The sequence below is a fragment of the Musa acuminata genome, chromosome BXJ1-8 (genome assembly GCF_036884655.1).
Source record: "Musa acuminata AAA Group cultivar baxijiao chromosome BXJ1-8, Cavendish_Baxijiao_AAA, whole genome shotgun sequence".
Classification (NCBI taxonomy): domain Eukaryota; kingdom Viridiplantae; phylum Streptophyta; class Magnoliopsida; order Zingiberales; family Musaceae; genus Musa; species Musa acuminata.
Genome location: NC_088334.1, coordinates 44,773,749 through 44,787,398, shown reverse-complemented (window position 1 = coordinate 44,787,398; position 13,650 = coordinate 44,773,749). Strand labels below are relative to the sequence as shown.

General features: G+C 39.9%; 3 protein-coding genes and 1 long non-coding RNA gene across 4 annotated transcripts; 1 reads left to right on the top strand and 3 right to left on the bottom strand.

Moving 5' to 3' along the window:
- Nucleotides 1-1,927: 1,927 nt before the first annotated feature.
- LOC135588108 (uncharacterized) lies at nt 1,928-3,751 on the top strand. Its single transcript, XM_065080061.1, has 3 exons — nt 1,928-2,130; nt 3,164-3,232; nt 3,322-3,751. Exons 1-3 carry the CDS (start codon nt 1,954-1,956, stop codon nt 3,520-3,522), a joined length of 447 nt encoding a protein of 148 aa, XP_064936133.1. The 5' UTR covers nt 1,928-1,953; the 3' UTR covers nt 3,523-3,751.
- LOC135588109 (uncharacterized) lies at nt 2,862-4,800 on the bottom strand. Its single transcript, XR_010476094.1, has 2 exons — nt 4,588-4,800; nt 2,862-3,875 (listed from the first exon to the last, which is right to left on the bottom strand). It is a non-coding gene; the product is annotated as an uncharacterized LOC135588109 (long non-coding RNA).
- A 3,221-nt stretch (nt 4,801-8,021) lies between these two features.
- Nucleotides 8,022-10,727, bottom strand: LOC135588107 (uncharacterized). Its single transcript, XM_065080060.1, has 3 exons — nt 9,901-10,727; nt 8,482-8,710; nt 8,022-8,381 (listed from the first exon to the last, which is right to left on the bottom strand). The coding sequence occupies exons 1-3, from the start codon at nt 10,677-10,679 to the stop codon at nt 8,217-8,219; spliced, it is 1,173 nt and encodes a 390-aa protein (XP_064936132.1). The 5' UTR covers nt 10,680-10,727; the 3' UTR covers nt 8,022-8,216.
- Nucleotides 10,728-12,568: 1,841 nt separating this feature from the next.
- On the bottom strand, nt 12,569-13,410 carry LOC135589158 (ethylene-responsive transcription factor ERF014-like). The gene has a single exon (XM_065081456.1). It carries the CDS (start codon nt 13,345-13,347, stop codon nt 12,781-12,783), a length of 567 nt encoding a protein of 188 aa, XP_064937528.1. The 5' UTR covers nt 13,348-13,410; the 3' UTR covers nt 12,569-12,780.
- Between the last annotated feature and the right edge of the window lie 240 nt (nt 13,411-13,650).

The window sequence follows — 13,650 nt, the reverse complement described above, 5'->3', positions numbered from 1 at the left end:
GAACCATTTCAGCTGTAATTCTTAGACACCTAAATTTGCTTGAAATTATACTGGGACCATTTCTTCTAGGAAGTACTAACACACAGATTGGGCATTCAGGTTGAAATTATACTGGAACCATTCAGATTCAACAGTCTACCACAAGCAGGAGCGTTCATTTAATAGGCCAAGTTCCTATTTCTGCTACTTGAACAGGCACTGCCAACAATATTCTTGAAAGAAACAGAATGGGAATCGAAATTATCAACTACTACATTTCAAATGCAGGAAAGTATCGAGCACATTTTAGTCACCCATCTAAAATCTTAAAGTAGATGTATTAGAATGAAAAATAAGAATTAGCTTCAACATAGAGCAGATTGAAAAGAAACCAATAAAAATTAGGAATGCATTTGAAGGAAGGTAAACAAACTGTTAGCTTCGGTTGTTTCATATAAAAAGAGAATGATAAATTATAGACCCCAGCACTTAGCAGAATTGCAAGTTCAAGGTTATTTCCTACCTGATTAAAGATTAGGCATCAGTGGAACAATGAACAATAGAAGTAAGTGATAAAAAGAACTCTTAATGAATAAACAAAATAAAACAATAGCTCAACATTTCAACATCCTGCATTGTATGAAACATTAAATGGTGGAATGTACCTTATCGCATAATTCAGATTGCTGAATCAGGTATACAATGAGATGCCTAAACAATAACTTCGATCTAAGAGGTGGCAGAGGCTGAGATGGAAAACATGAAGATAACTAAAGATGCCAACAATTGTCATGAAATCAGAACATATTGCAACATTAATACTACTTTGCACTAAAAGTTTTCAACGTGGTTGGAAAAGCAATATAAAAATGACAAATTTTGTTCATATGAAGTTTAATCGACATCATTCCAAGACAGTCTAACAGTCGAAAAGCACAAGAACATCCAAATGAAAAAAACCATCTTGCACTGTGTTCATGCTCTACTCCTCCATCTCAGAACCCGAGGCACCGTTACTCTTGTTATGCTTCCTTGCATACCTCTGATTCCTCAGAAACTTCGGATCCATCTGCAATAAAGAATATTAAGATCATCGATGAGCACCGAAAAACAATGTATATATACATAATATAATAGTTCGTAGGTAAAATTAGCTAATTCAACTGTCAACATAAAACCTAAAGATTGCAATAAATATAACGGAACCAAAAACATCAGCTTGCAGCATTGCACTGAACATACGGCGTCAACTGATTGTAAATCCTCTAGAAAGGGAAAAGAAATAAGCTAAAAATCAAGCAAAAGACTACATCGGAAAAGGGTCAGAGGAGGAGAAAAAAAAAGGTTACCCCTTTGGTGGAGGTGTGGCGATGCTTTCGAGGCTTCTTGATCCCGTTCTTATGGGCTTTGTACGACTGGTTGTGAGCGGTGTGGTTCTTCGACTTCGCCATTTCTGAACTCCACCCAAAAAGAAAGAATCGAAAAATTAGAATCTGTATCAAATCCAAAGCAAAAAAAGAAGAAGCAATTTTGCAAGCTAAATCTCGAAGAAAACTGAAAAATGAAGGTAGAATAGATGGAAGAGGATTGACACTAAAACCGAAGCAGCCGGTGAAGGAGCGTCTCTTCGACTGCCTTCGTTGCCGACTAGGGTTTGGGACGGAGCCAAATCCGTTCAATAGTTCCCACGATATTTAATGGTAGAATGACAATTTTGTCCTTCTACCGTGGCATTATTTGCGCCTCTTTTATGGGCTTTATGTAAAACCATTGTTGGCCCAGAACTACTAATATGGGCTAACAATTTAATTACGGATTCTTATTTTACATCCGTTACTATTATCGCGTAGGAATTCTAAATCCGCACCCGATTAATAAATCATCCGATTCGGATAGAGCAATACCGGGTTCGGACCCGAAAGCATCCCTAAAAGGGGTAACAGCAGTTACGCCGGCCAATGCAAATAGGGCGACATGAATCGCGGAGTGGGAGGTCCGCTGCTCTGCATCGGCGATCTGCTGAGAGACGTCGCCGAGGACGGTGACGCCATCGATGGGGACGGACAAGAGACCGATCTCCTCTCCTCCGCCGAGCTCCCTCCTTCTCCTCATCTTCTCACACCATCTCGAGATCTCGTCCGAGTGTTCCAGGTATTTTTTCTGGATCAATCACTTTGAATCTTTTGGCTTGAATTTGATTCTGATGTGGGAAGTAAGTTCATGACAAGAAGATACGATTACTTTTCCTTTGAGGCGTAAATCGAGATGAATGTTATCGCTTGATGAACGGAGTTTAGAGGAAGGATCTTGAATGACCAATTAATCAAAGGTTGGTGAATTAGCAGGAGGTTGGGTTGAATTTAGGAGAAGATCTTCGATTTATTTCTATCTCTTCTACTTTTGAGTGAACTGAGGAAAAGCTTCTAAATTCTTTTCAATGTGTCATATTCTAACGTCTTTGTTTCTTTGGTATATGAGATTGGAAATCCGCTTAGAATGCACATTCAATATCAATGAGGAACAAATTATGATTGTATATTAGTGTTTAAAAAAAATAAAAATTAGAATAAATTTCTAGTACATTAAAGAGCGTACAAGTAAATTTTTTTCTCTTTTTTTATTATCTGATAGAATCTTTTATGGTCATTCTAACCAATAGAAACAATCTTAATATCTTATGATACATGACAAATGCATTCTTGTGATCCCAATAAGTTTTGACTGACAAATTAACAAATTGTGGATCACATGATTGCACTAAGATGAGATTTGTAGTCGAGATAATTTGGAATCTTTCAGCGCTGTAAAGGTGAGGAAAAAAAAAAGTACACTTTGCAAAGTCCAGCTGACTGATATAAGACTCAAAAGTAGAAATTAGTAGATCAGAGAAGTGTAATTACAGAGTAATATAAATAACCATGTTTACAATTAAACCCATACATGATTTGCATGGAAAAAAATATACAGCTCCAATCTCAGGTGCATCTTTCCCCTTACTTTTTGCATGTCCTTCAGACAAGAATGTATAAAACCAAAAACATTAATGTTAAATCATAGTCTTGTTTTCTGCATGTCCTTCAATTAGCATAAATCATAACTGTCTCAGATAGTCTTGCTGTTGTTCCTTGGTTTCCTATTATCTTTGTCCATGAATACTCATGTTCATCGGTCTTGTGTGCTTCAGGAGAACTACGATCAGTTGATCGAGTCATTAAAAGGGACCGACCACTCATGGACAGCTTTAACTCTAAAGGTACCATAGTCATATATCGGAAGAACAGCCTTCTCCTTTGTTTATCTTCTACATTTTAAGCTAATTTTACGCCTTTCTCTATGTTCCAGTTATGTGCTGCTCTGAAGACCGCAGATAAGGTGGTGAGTTCCGCGGACTCTAATATCGGATCATTACTAGAGAAGGTTGGATTGCTCGAGAGCATCATAAAGCGCGGCGATTCTACCGTCGCCATGATAGAATCTATACAAAATGTGCAGACAAGTAAAGCAGGAGGGTCATCAACCATTAATTTGGATGCCAAGATGTAAGGGCAGACTGGATGTAGAAGCTAACGAAACTTATTTGCTGCTTGTCAATCATGAAGTTGAACTTAAGACTTTCTTGTTGCGGTGTAGTGAGTGGTAGGACTGCTGACTCTCCAGACCTTGTGCGTTTGATCATCCTTTTATCTTAGGAAGAATGTTTTTGCTTTCTTGTAGAAAAAGAACAATGTTTTCATATTTCTATAGGGAACTAATACTGGTGTTGGTTGATGAATTATGTATACCACTTCATTGGCGTGCAACACCATCTGCTGTCAAGCTGGAGAAGAGTCGAGCAGACAAGACCATTTGCTATATGCACACGTAAAATCCTGACAACCATAGTCTGATTTCAAGAACTGTGTGCAAAAGCAGAAGCAGAAAATATAACATTATTCAGTAAGTAGTAACAAATAAAATGAAAGCTGAATGGGAAGAAAAATGAAGATTTTTAACAGAAAGATGGCAAATAAAGGAACACAGTGGGTTTTATGTTTCAAACATTACAAGAGTTTGTTGTTTGATTGTGAAAACAGATGAAAAGAAAACATCCAGTTAGTGGATACTCTGTATGCCACATCATTGAAGTGCAACTCCATGGGCTGTCGAACTGGAGAACACTCAAGCAGAGAGGAACATTTACTGTGTGCACACATAAAATCTCGATAATCATAGTCTGATTTCAAGAAGAACGGTGTGCAGCACCAAATACGACATTGCTCTGCAACTACAACTACAGTTGGAATAATCACGCAGAAATGTCTTCTACTGCATGAAACACGAGCGCCTGCGAACAGAAAGAGGCGTAGATCTACTAATTTGCCAGCCAATTAATTGCAAAGCTTGAAGATTACTAACTAAGAACGAAGTTAATTGCAATGCCCTATCAAAATGAGGATGTTGTGGAGAGGAAAGAGCGTATGCAACTGATCATAGATTCGGGGGTATGGAGAGAAATCGTAGGGGGCACGATCAACGAAAGAAGACCAAGATCTCAGCAAATCAGATCTGATGCCTGTCGTGCCCACCAAGATCGGAAAGACAAATCAAAACCAGGACCAGTGGCCTCACCTGCATGTTACACTAGACGAGATCGAGCAGGCGGCAGCCGTCGATCCCGCCGGTGGTGCAGGCGGCCTGGTACATGAGCGAGCACAGTTGGATCTTTCAAGAATCGTCTCGATCGTGGAGGAGAAGAGGAGCAAAAGGGATGAAGAGGAGACGGGGAGAAGGCGACTCGCCTACGCTTGGGTGAGTCGGCAGCCGCCGGAGGGTCGAGGCGGGTGATTCCCGCTCACTAGGGCACTTTGATTCGTATTTATAGCTATTTCATGGACGAAACTACCCATCAACATGTCGATAATTCACTAAAACAGGAGCTGTTGGCTGTTATTATGGATATTGAGAGATGGCATTTTCGGAAGTAGCCCAATTTGATAACCATAAATTAATTTAAGGATTATATATACATATATATAATACAAAATAATTTATCATCATTTGTAGAATTTCAAATAAGTATTGGATTTGAGAACCTGAAATATGTTAAAAAATTAAATATTATCTCAATTGCATATTTCTTCAACACCTATACAAAAACGTTGTAATTGATTTACTCCCTTCGCGGAGTTTAAAATAGGTATTCTTATTGGTTTCATAATAAGAATCATAAAAATAAAACTTAATTTCTATGTAAATTATGATATTTTAAGATAATATATTTTTTTATATCTACTTGAATCGTTTCTTGTTAGGAATATTTTCGAGTCTAAAAGAAAACATCGATAGAAAAATATTAATAAGGCGAGCACTTTTCGTTAAAAACTCAATATGAGAGTGTTTTTTTTAAAATGTTTCTTATTCATATATCAATTATTTTAATACTTCTTTCTCTAAATTTAATTTTGCATATGTATTCATCCCCAAATTATTAATCTTGTTTTATATATCCTCCTTAAAATTCATTATGATGCTAAAAAATATTAGAAATATTTTTGTATTAACTACACACCTTCATGAGTGGAGTCTGATACAGAGGTCAAGTTCAGTAGTCTGATGAACACAAAACACGTGCAGAAGATTTCTGACACTAAACACAACAAAAGCAATCAAATTAATTACATAACAATAACAAGAATTCCATCCCAACAAAAAAAATCATTTCAATATATGCATAATGTATTACCAACTTTAGCCTGTTTTCAAATTCCATCTTAACATCTGTAGAACATTGGGTATTGTAACTTTTCCTTGAAATCTTGCAAGTTCTTATGTCATTTGATCCTGAAGTTGTCCTCTTCTGGCCCTCTCTGTGATTTCTTTTAGATTATTAAACTCATACTAAGATCATAAGTTTGCCAATCTGAATCTTGGTGGTAAGATCATAAGTGTTTTTTTCCTTGAAGCTGCAGACTAAATATTTTCAAGATAGCTGATGGAGAAAGCAGCAGTAATTCCAATCTCTGGTCCAACCACTGATCAGATCATCATTGTTCAAAGTGACAACTAAATGAAAGTTGTTCATCTGTAGCAGACCAAAATACTTTTTTGGAAAGGAAGGAAACTACTGTTCATAGCATTTAATCCATGTAGAAAGATCCATTCTAATAGAAATATTGTCATTGTCCATATTCTTCCTGTGACCTCACCACCAATGTACAGTAATGTTGTGTGTTCATCTTTTACTTGCATTGGAAGGAAGTTTCATGGAGATCCAACAGAGAAATCTGATCTTGATGGAAGTCCAAAAATATTATAGTGTTGTCTTCAATTTTTCATGAAAATCAAGCAAAATAGCTACTCTTTTGCTCTCCTTTAGAGTGAACTTCTACATATGAAAGATAATATCATATCAAACATGTGACTGGAAATCAATGATAGAAAAAGACCTATATTTTGGATAATTTGACCTTGAAGTTGACCTTTGCTGGCATATTGAATAAATAAATCATTCCACATTCAATTTTTTTTTGTACAAAGAATGATAAAAGAATTCAAATGGGGAAAACATCTTCAAACTTCTGTAGTCTCAAGCATCAGCCATCAATGACCAAGGATGGTTTACAAACATTAATTCCTTGCTGTCAACCTCATGAACTTGTCCTATATATTTCTTTAGTTTATCTCACATTGGCATTGGTGTGCAGACTGATCAAAACTTTGATCTGGTCTCATCCCATCCATTTCCTGTGACAAATCTTGATTTCAGAGGCCAGAATATGAAGCATCACTAACTTCAAGAAGTTAGCACCCAGTTCTGAATCAAATATAAGCAGGTTTTGATAGATCTCATGCACTAACAACTTAACCAAACACTGCTAACATTCCAAAGCCTGTCAATTATCAGCACCATTATTGTTGAACCTGTGAAGAATAAATCACCAAATAGCTGATCATTTTTCTGATGGAAACAAGTTTTCTGATCGGCAAATTCCGAAAAAAAATTCATTTTTTGTGCCCTCTGATTGCCATTGATAAGCAGACGATGATGATACTGATGTAACCATGAAAATTAAGCACAACCAGCATCATCAAGGCAGACTTTTAGAAGCATATAAAAGAATTTTGTACTCTTTGGTGGCTTGTTAGCAGAGCAAACCTTATGTCAGCAAAAGACAATGAAGCAGAATTTAGTAATCTAAGCCAGCATCATTAGAACAAACAATTCCAAAATGCTTTGCCCCCTTCCTAAGAACCTCTGTACTTTGATGGTATCAGATCTTTCACTAAATCTAATTTGAAATTCTGGGTCTCCACCAATAGGTCCTCATTCTGAAGCAGAGATGCAATAATTCTGATTCTAGGATGAACAAATATGGAGAAGACTGATGCTGAAAAATCAAGCCAGATGCTGAGATGAATTCTTCTTTCTGGTGTTCAAAGAGTAGCTGCCTGTTTCAAGAGCTTCCTTCTCATGAAAGGCAGGCAATGATTGATTAATTAGAAGAAGAAAACATCACTGTCCTTGAACACTAATGCAAACCAACAACATGATCAAACATGAAAAGAAGACTGCAGGTCTGTCTCTTCTCTTTGGGATCACATACCACCATGGTGCGGCTCCCAGGCATGTCACACACAAGCAATCCACTCAGACCAAAAGATGAAACCATCTCATGCAATAATGCCTCCACCATACTTTCTGATGAGGTAAAGAGGTACAGCAGGGAGGAGTGGTTGAACCATAGGAGGAAATTTAGGTAGAGAGAGAGAGGGAGAGAACATTTATTCTAATGCCTTCCGCATTGAGGTATGAGTACCATGAAATATAGAAACATCAAGTGGGTCACCACATGCAATGAGAGCAATACTCCAAAGCCTGTCATCAAAAGAAACATGGGACCAAGAGAGATAAAGAAAGGCTACTGCTTCCCATGTGCACTTACAAACACAACCAACAGTGAGCACATGGGATCATCCTTTCTGCCACCAGATTGCACTTTTGAAGTCCACAGACAAGTGAAAACAACAAGCACATGAGCTGCTGAACTTGCTGTGGGAGCACATACTCAAATCAGATACATGTTGATTTATATGCACTTTACATTTCAAGGAAGATCATAACTTGTTCTTGGAAGTTCAGATCAATATTGTCAGCCAATCTCCTATTATCTACTCAAGGAAGCATTTGCCGACCCGGTCGTTAACTCTGGGATTGGTTGGTTTAGTGGCTAAATGTACAATTGAACCAAATGCTGGACTTAAACATCGGTATCGCAGAACTTGCCATTTATCCGATTCTGTACAGCTTTAATTGCAGCAACTCGAGCAGCGGTGGCTGCTCTATTGGCAGCTGTGACTGCTTTGTTTACTTGTGGATCCACCCTCGGAACCAGAATAGCATTTTCTGCAGACTTCCGAGCCGCCTACATGGAGACTTTTCATGTTACAGGAAAAAGAATAGAGAGAGAGAGAGAGAGAGAGAGAGAGAGAGAGAGAATTAGCAGAAGAGTAAGCATGTGATACCTGAAAGGCACGCTGAACAGCAGGATCTGATGCAAGAAGAGGGCTCTTGAGAACTCCAGAGTCCCAATCTCCACATCTTGTGTCCCCAGTACGAAATGTGTACATCCCAAAACCTTGCTTCTTGCCTTCATGCCATGATCCTTCATAGCAGTGACCATTAGCAAAGTGATACACACCAAAACCATGGATCTTGTCACCAAAGTACTCGCCGGCATACTTGTCACCATTCCTACATCCACCAGAGTTTTCCCACAATAAATAGTCCATTTCTTCAAACCCAGCAATTTAGACAGAAAAGTGCTGCCAATTACAAGTCATGTAATAATTCATAATAACTTCTATAATCGAACAAAACTTGCATTAAGGAACATTTCCTGATAATTCATAAAAACTTCTATACTCAAACGAAAAAGAACTTGATGTTGACACTGGAAAATCAGTAAAGGCAACTAAATCAATTATAACACAGTTTATTAGGAAAAAATGTTAAAGATCAGAAAAAAAAATTGTTGGAGAAGTATGAACAGGCTATCAAGAATTCTTCACCAGAACAGAAGACCAAGACACTAAGACCAGTTTTTGCAAGAATAGCACCACGTGATCAACTAGAACCCAAAGTTCCAAGTGGTTTAACCTTCACGACACCAAGTGAAGAAAAATTAAAGGTCATGACTGCGTCTTATCTATTTCCACCTCAAACATAAGAAGAGAGTCAAATTTTGTCACAGAAAATTGACCCCTGCAGAGAGCCAGTGAGAAAACTAGACAAACCAACATAAACGGTGTTAGTTACTACATTCCTTGGTGATAGACATAATATTACAATTTCACTACAATCCATGACCATTATCATCTAAATTGGTCCATGACTTCGTCTACAAGCTCCTCATGTTAGAAGGAACCAACTTAACATGATTATGATATCCTTGAGCATCATTCTATATTATGATTCCTAAATACAAGACCTTAAATAATCTCAATTTCAGGACCCAGTTATAACTATCAATCACTAACAGGCAGAGTGCAAACACTAGAAGGATCAAAAGACAAACATCGAACACAGCAAAAACAGTGAGCAGTAGCACATTCTACATTTCAATTAATTAGTTTTAGACAGTAACACAGTAAGTTTCCACAACCAGCACCACAACAATTAATTGGCTTCAACACCAAGCAGTAAATTTTCCACAACCATCACAGCAATGCAGCAAAAAGAAACAGCACCATCAACAGCAAAGACAACATATTCTATCTATCAATTAATTCGTTTCAACGATATTGCAGTAAAAAACCTACCTTTCACTGATCAAAGGGTTCCAAATGAATGGAAACAGAACAATCAATACCGAAGGCCCAAACTTTGTTCGACTAAATCGACGCAACCAATCAAAAAGAAGCGAAACTGAGCAAAAATCTTGCCTGAAATGGTAGTAACCGAGGCCGTGCTTGATGCCGCACTTGAACTCCCCAAAGTAGCAGCTCCCGTCGGAGCACGTCTGCATCCCAACCCCGTGGCTCTGCCCGCTGAACCACTCGCCGGCGTAGCTGTCGCCGCTGTAGAACTTGTACACCCCGAACCCATGACGCAGACCCTGCCGGTACTGCCCCCGGTACCGGCTCCCCCTTGCCCAGCTCTCGATCCCGTAGCCATCGTACTTCCCGTCGATCCAATCGCCCTCGTACCGTCCCTTGCCGAAGAAGTAGTAGACGCCGCTGCCGTTGCACCGCCCCTTGTGGAACTCGCCCTCATAGTAGTCCCCATTGCTGTAGTACTCGACCCCCTCCCGGACGATCCGCCCGACGGCCCTCCTTTCCTTCCTCTCGGCGCCTCCGATGAACCAGTCGACGGATGAGGCCCGGCGGACCGCAGCGGTGGCGCCACCGCGGAAGAGGGCGGACCGACGGGCGGCGAGGGAGGCGGCGGTAACGAGCGAGGAGAGGAGGAGGACGTTGGCGAAGAGTGGGGAGTCATCGCGGAGGTAGAGGAAGAGGAAAAAGATGAGGGCGAAGGGGAGGGGGAGGAGGAGGAGGTGAAGGAGGTGGTGGCGATGGCGAGGCTGATGGCGGTGAGGGCGGTGGGGCTTCTCCTCCTCCTCATCGTCGGCGATGGAGGAGAGGCTGTGGATGGAGGATCGGACGGTAGGGGAGCGTAGGAGGGACGACGGCGTACGGGTCAGCTTACCCTTCTGCAACTCCATCTCTTTTCTCCACTAGCTCGGCGTCATGGCGAAGCGAAGCGAAGCGAAGCGAAGCGAAGGGCTGAAAGCGTTAGGGATATAAAGAGGCGAAGGTCAAAAGAAAAGGTCGTAATCCTCACCGCGAGTGACGGGATCTACCTCGGACGAGTGGTGGCGTTGGATTCGCAACTGACGGCTGAGATGCAGCTTTCCGGACTTCATCCTTCAGCGGATACTTCTACTTACCCTTTCATATCTACTCACTTTTCGTATCTAACTTATGACTGGCAAAAATCTGGTCCCCACTTGAAATCTCGAGCAGGGTAGATGATGGGGCTCCTTTTGATGGAGAGGAGAATTATTTCTTCTTTTCTAGGACGCGTCTTAGATCCTGGGCTGCGGGACTATTAAAGCTCTGCGTGCCGTCGGATAGAGGAAAGCGCCCATTATTTCGGATCTTGATGCACTTTTCTTGCAAGCAAAATAATAAATACACCAAAAAAGAAAAAGGTGCTTTGTGATTAACGCTGGCTTGAAACTTGTTTGCAAAGAAACATGACAAAGAAGACAGATCTCTAATTAAACATGCAAAGAAATTTGACAAGTAGCAAAGTAGGTAAGGTGGGAGTTTTTGACCATCATTAGCTTTAGCTTATTATGATCCATATATAAGTGGCAAGAACAGGCCAAGAAGTGATGCTAAGATCAAGTCTCATGTAGGTGTTCACAAGGAGACTTTTGACAGGATCAACATGATTAAGATATGAATGGAACTTTGTTTATGAGATCATTGAGTGTGATAAAAGGACCAAGTCTGCTCTCTCTTTTCCACCCAAACCTACCTCAAAATGGTTTGGACTTGTTGGTTGTTTACATTGGACTTTGATCTTGATGGATGAATGATATCAGTCTGTCTCAGGACTTTCATCTACTGTGGCACAAGCAAGATTTTTTGAAGATGATTAATGGTACAGCATGAGCATGTATGACTGTATCATGCTTTGGATGTATTAGTGACAATCAATAATTTAATATGATATCGTGAACTCGATACCTTATCGAAAATTTTATATTTACAAATAATGTTTAGCACTCCGATAAATAAAAATAATTGAGTGTGTGTATATCATTAGGACTCTGATAAATAAAGAAGTTATTTTTATGACTCAAACTCTAATCACTTAGGTGTATATGTAATATAACTAGCTTATAGTCATGCTTTGGGCTGAGTTATATATATACACTGGCCCATGGTAGCACTAAGTCCAATTTACACAAATAAACCTTATGCTATTATATATATATATATATATATATGTGAATTTCTTGCTAAAGTACATAGTTTAATGAACTTAACAAGAATATAAATTTCTTTTCCTTTTTAGAGATGCATAATTGCAATGAACAATCCTTGAGATTCTCCTCAATATATTATTTTCCTTTTCTTTCTAAATGATACAAATTGGACTCCACCTCTCATTTCTTCCTTCATTTCCACTTCTTCTAATGATTCACAATTTTACAGCTTAATTCAAGTCTTGTGTTTCAGAATAGAGGAGCCAATTACAACTTGTATGTGATATTTCTTGCCTTATGACTATTAGGAACTCAAACACCTAATAATGCTACAATGATTCTTCTATCACCAATTACAAAGACTTCCTATTCTTGAGTGGGTTGTAGTAAAGAAATCTATTCCAAGGGAGAGACTAATACAAAGGGAGAGAAAAAATTTCTTCATATTTCTTGTGGATTAAAAAGAGAATGCAAAGAAAGGGAATAAGAGAGAGAGAGAGAGAGAGAGAGAGAGAGAGAGAGAGAGAGAGAGAGAGAGAGAGAGAGAAGCAAAGTAAGAGGGAATAAAAATTGAATATATATTTTTTCTCATGACCTGACATTAATGAGTGAAATATTCAGAAAATTATTATTATTTATTTATGCTAATTGGAACTTACTGCATTACATCCATATATAGCTGAGAAACCCAATGGAGCAGCCTTAAAAGATGTTGCTCCATCAGATTTCCTCTTATTTTGGGAACCAATTTGGCCATTTTTACAGTGAGCAATCTACTTGACTTCCACCTTAGTGAAAGTGATGAGAAGAGTAGTGCAGGTAGAGATCAGCAGAAGCTCCACAGATGGATGTCAGCTTCCTCACCCCACTCTTCGGCTTGAGGAGCAAAGAAGAGAGATGGGTTAAGCATGTAATCCCTGCACTTGGGTGACTGGAAGAAGGTCTCGAAGTTGATCGAGTCATCGATGGGAGAATCCTCCATGGCTGGTCCATCGCCCATTGAACTCGAGATCAGTGTTTCATCCTCTGCAGTATCTGATGACACCGACGGCGACGCAGCGTTCGTGGCCGCTGCGGCAGCCACTCTTTGGATGGACTTGGGCGACATGACGCGATCCGGGAGCTGCAGGAGCAGAGAGGCCGGGAAGTTGAGGCTGGCGGCGGTGCCTCTCAGGCAGAGCAGGGCCGCGTCGTAGGCTCGCGCCGCGGCCTCCGGCGTGGAGTAGGAGCCCAGCCAAATCCTGGTCTTCTGGTTCGGTGCTCTGATCTCGGAGACCCATGAGCCCCAGCTCCTCATCCTCACACCCTTGTACTGCTTCTTACCTTTGGCTGCTGCAGCACTGCTCCTTGGGACACTGTGATCGAGATCCCCTCTGATCTTGCTCTTCACCATTGACGGTGGTGCTGTGTCTTCTTCGATCTTGCAAGGATGGAGGATGCGTAGGAGAGAGAGCTGCAGCTTATTTATAGAGGCGGGTTTTCCTGATGCAATAAAGCCGGGCGAGGAAAAGAGAAGAATCCCTCAAAACGAGGATTCTGTCATTGACATTAATTTAAGAGTGATCTGATGTATCTCTCAGTCTCATCGTATAAGCTGCACTAGTTTCCATGAGCCATGTTCTACACTTGTGATTGGACTGACATGGCCCTTTTCTTTGGGAGAGGTGCTTTGCAGACATTATTGATAGATAGATAG

Excerpts from the sequence above, each read along its gene's own strand:
- LOC135588108 (XM_065080061.1), top strand. The coding sequence starts at position 1,954 with ATGAATCGCGGAGTGGGAGGTCCGCTGCTCTGCATCGGCGATCTGCTG. Across the intron at positions 2,131-3,163 it reads ATCTCGTCCGAGTGTTCCAG|GAGAACTACGATCAGTTGAT; the intron begins GTATTTTTTCTG and ends TGTGTGCTTCAG. Across the intron at positions 3,233-3,321 it reads GGACAGCTTTAACTCTAAAG|TTATGTGCTGCTCTGAAGAC; the intron begins GTACCATAGTCA and ends TCTATGTTCCAG.
- LOC135588107 (XM_065080060.1), bottom strand. The coding sequence starts at position 10,679 with ATGGAGTTGCAGAAGGGTAAGCTGACCCGTACGCCGTCGTCCCTCCTA. Across the intron at positions 8,711-9,900 it reads CTCGGTTACTACCATTTCAG|GAATGGTGACAAGTATGCCG; the intron begins GCAAGATTTTTG and ends TGGTGGATGTAG. Across the intron at positions 8,382-8,481 it reads CTGTTCAGCGTGCCTTTCAG|GCGGCTCGGAAGTCTGCAGA; the intron begins GTATCACATGCT and ends GTCTCCATGTAG.
- LOC135589158 (XM_065081456.1), bottom strand. The coding sequence starts at position 13,347 with ATGGTGAAGAGCAAGATCAGAGGGGATCTCGATCACAGTGTCCCAAGG.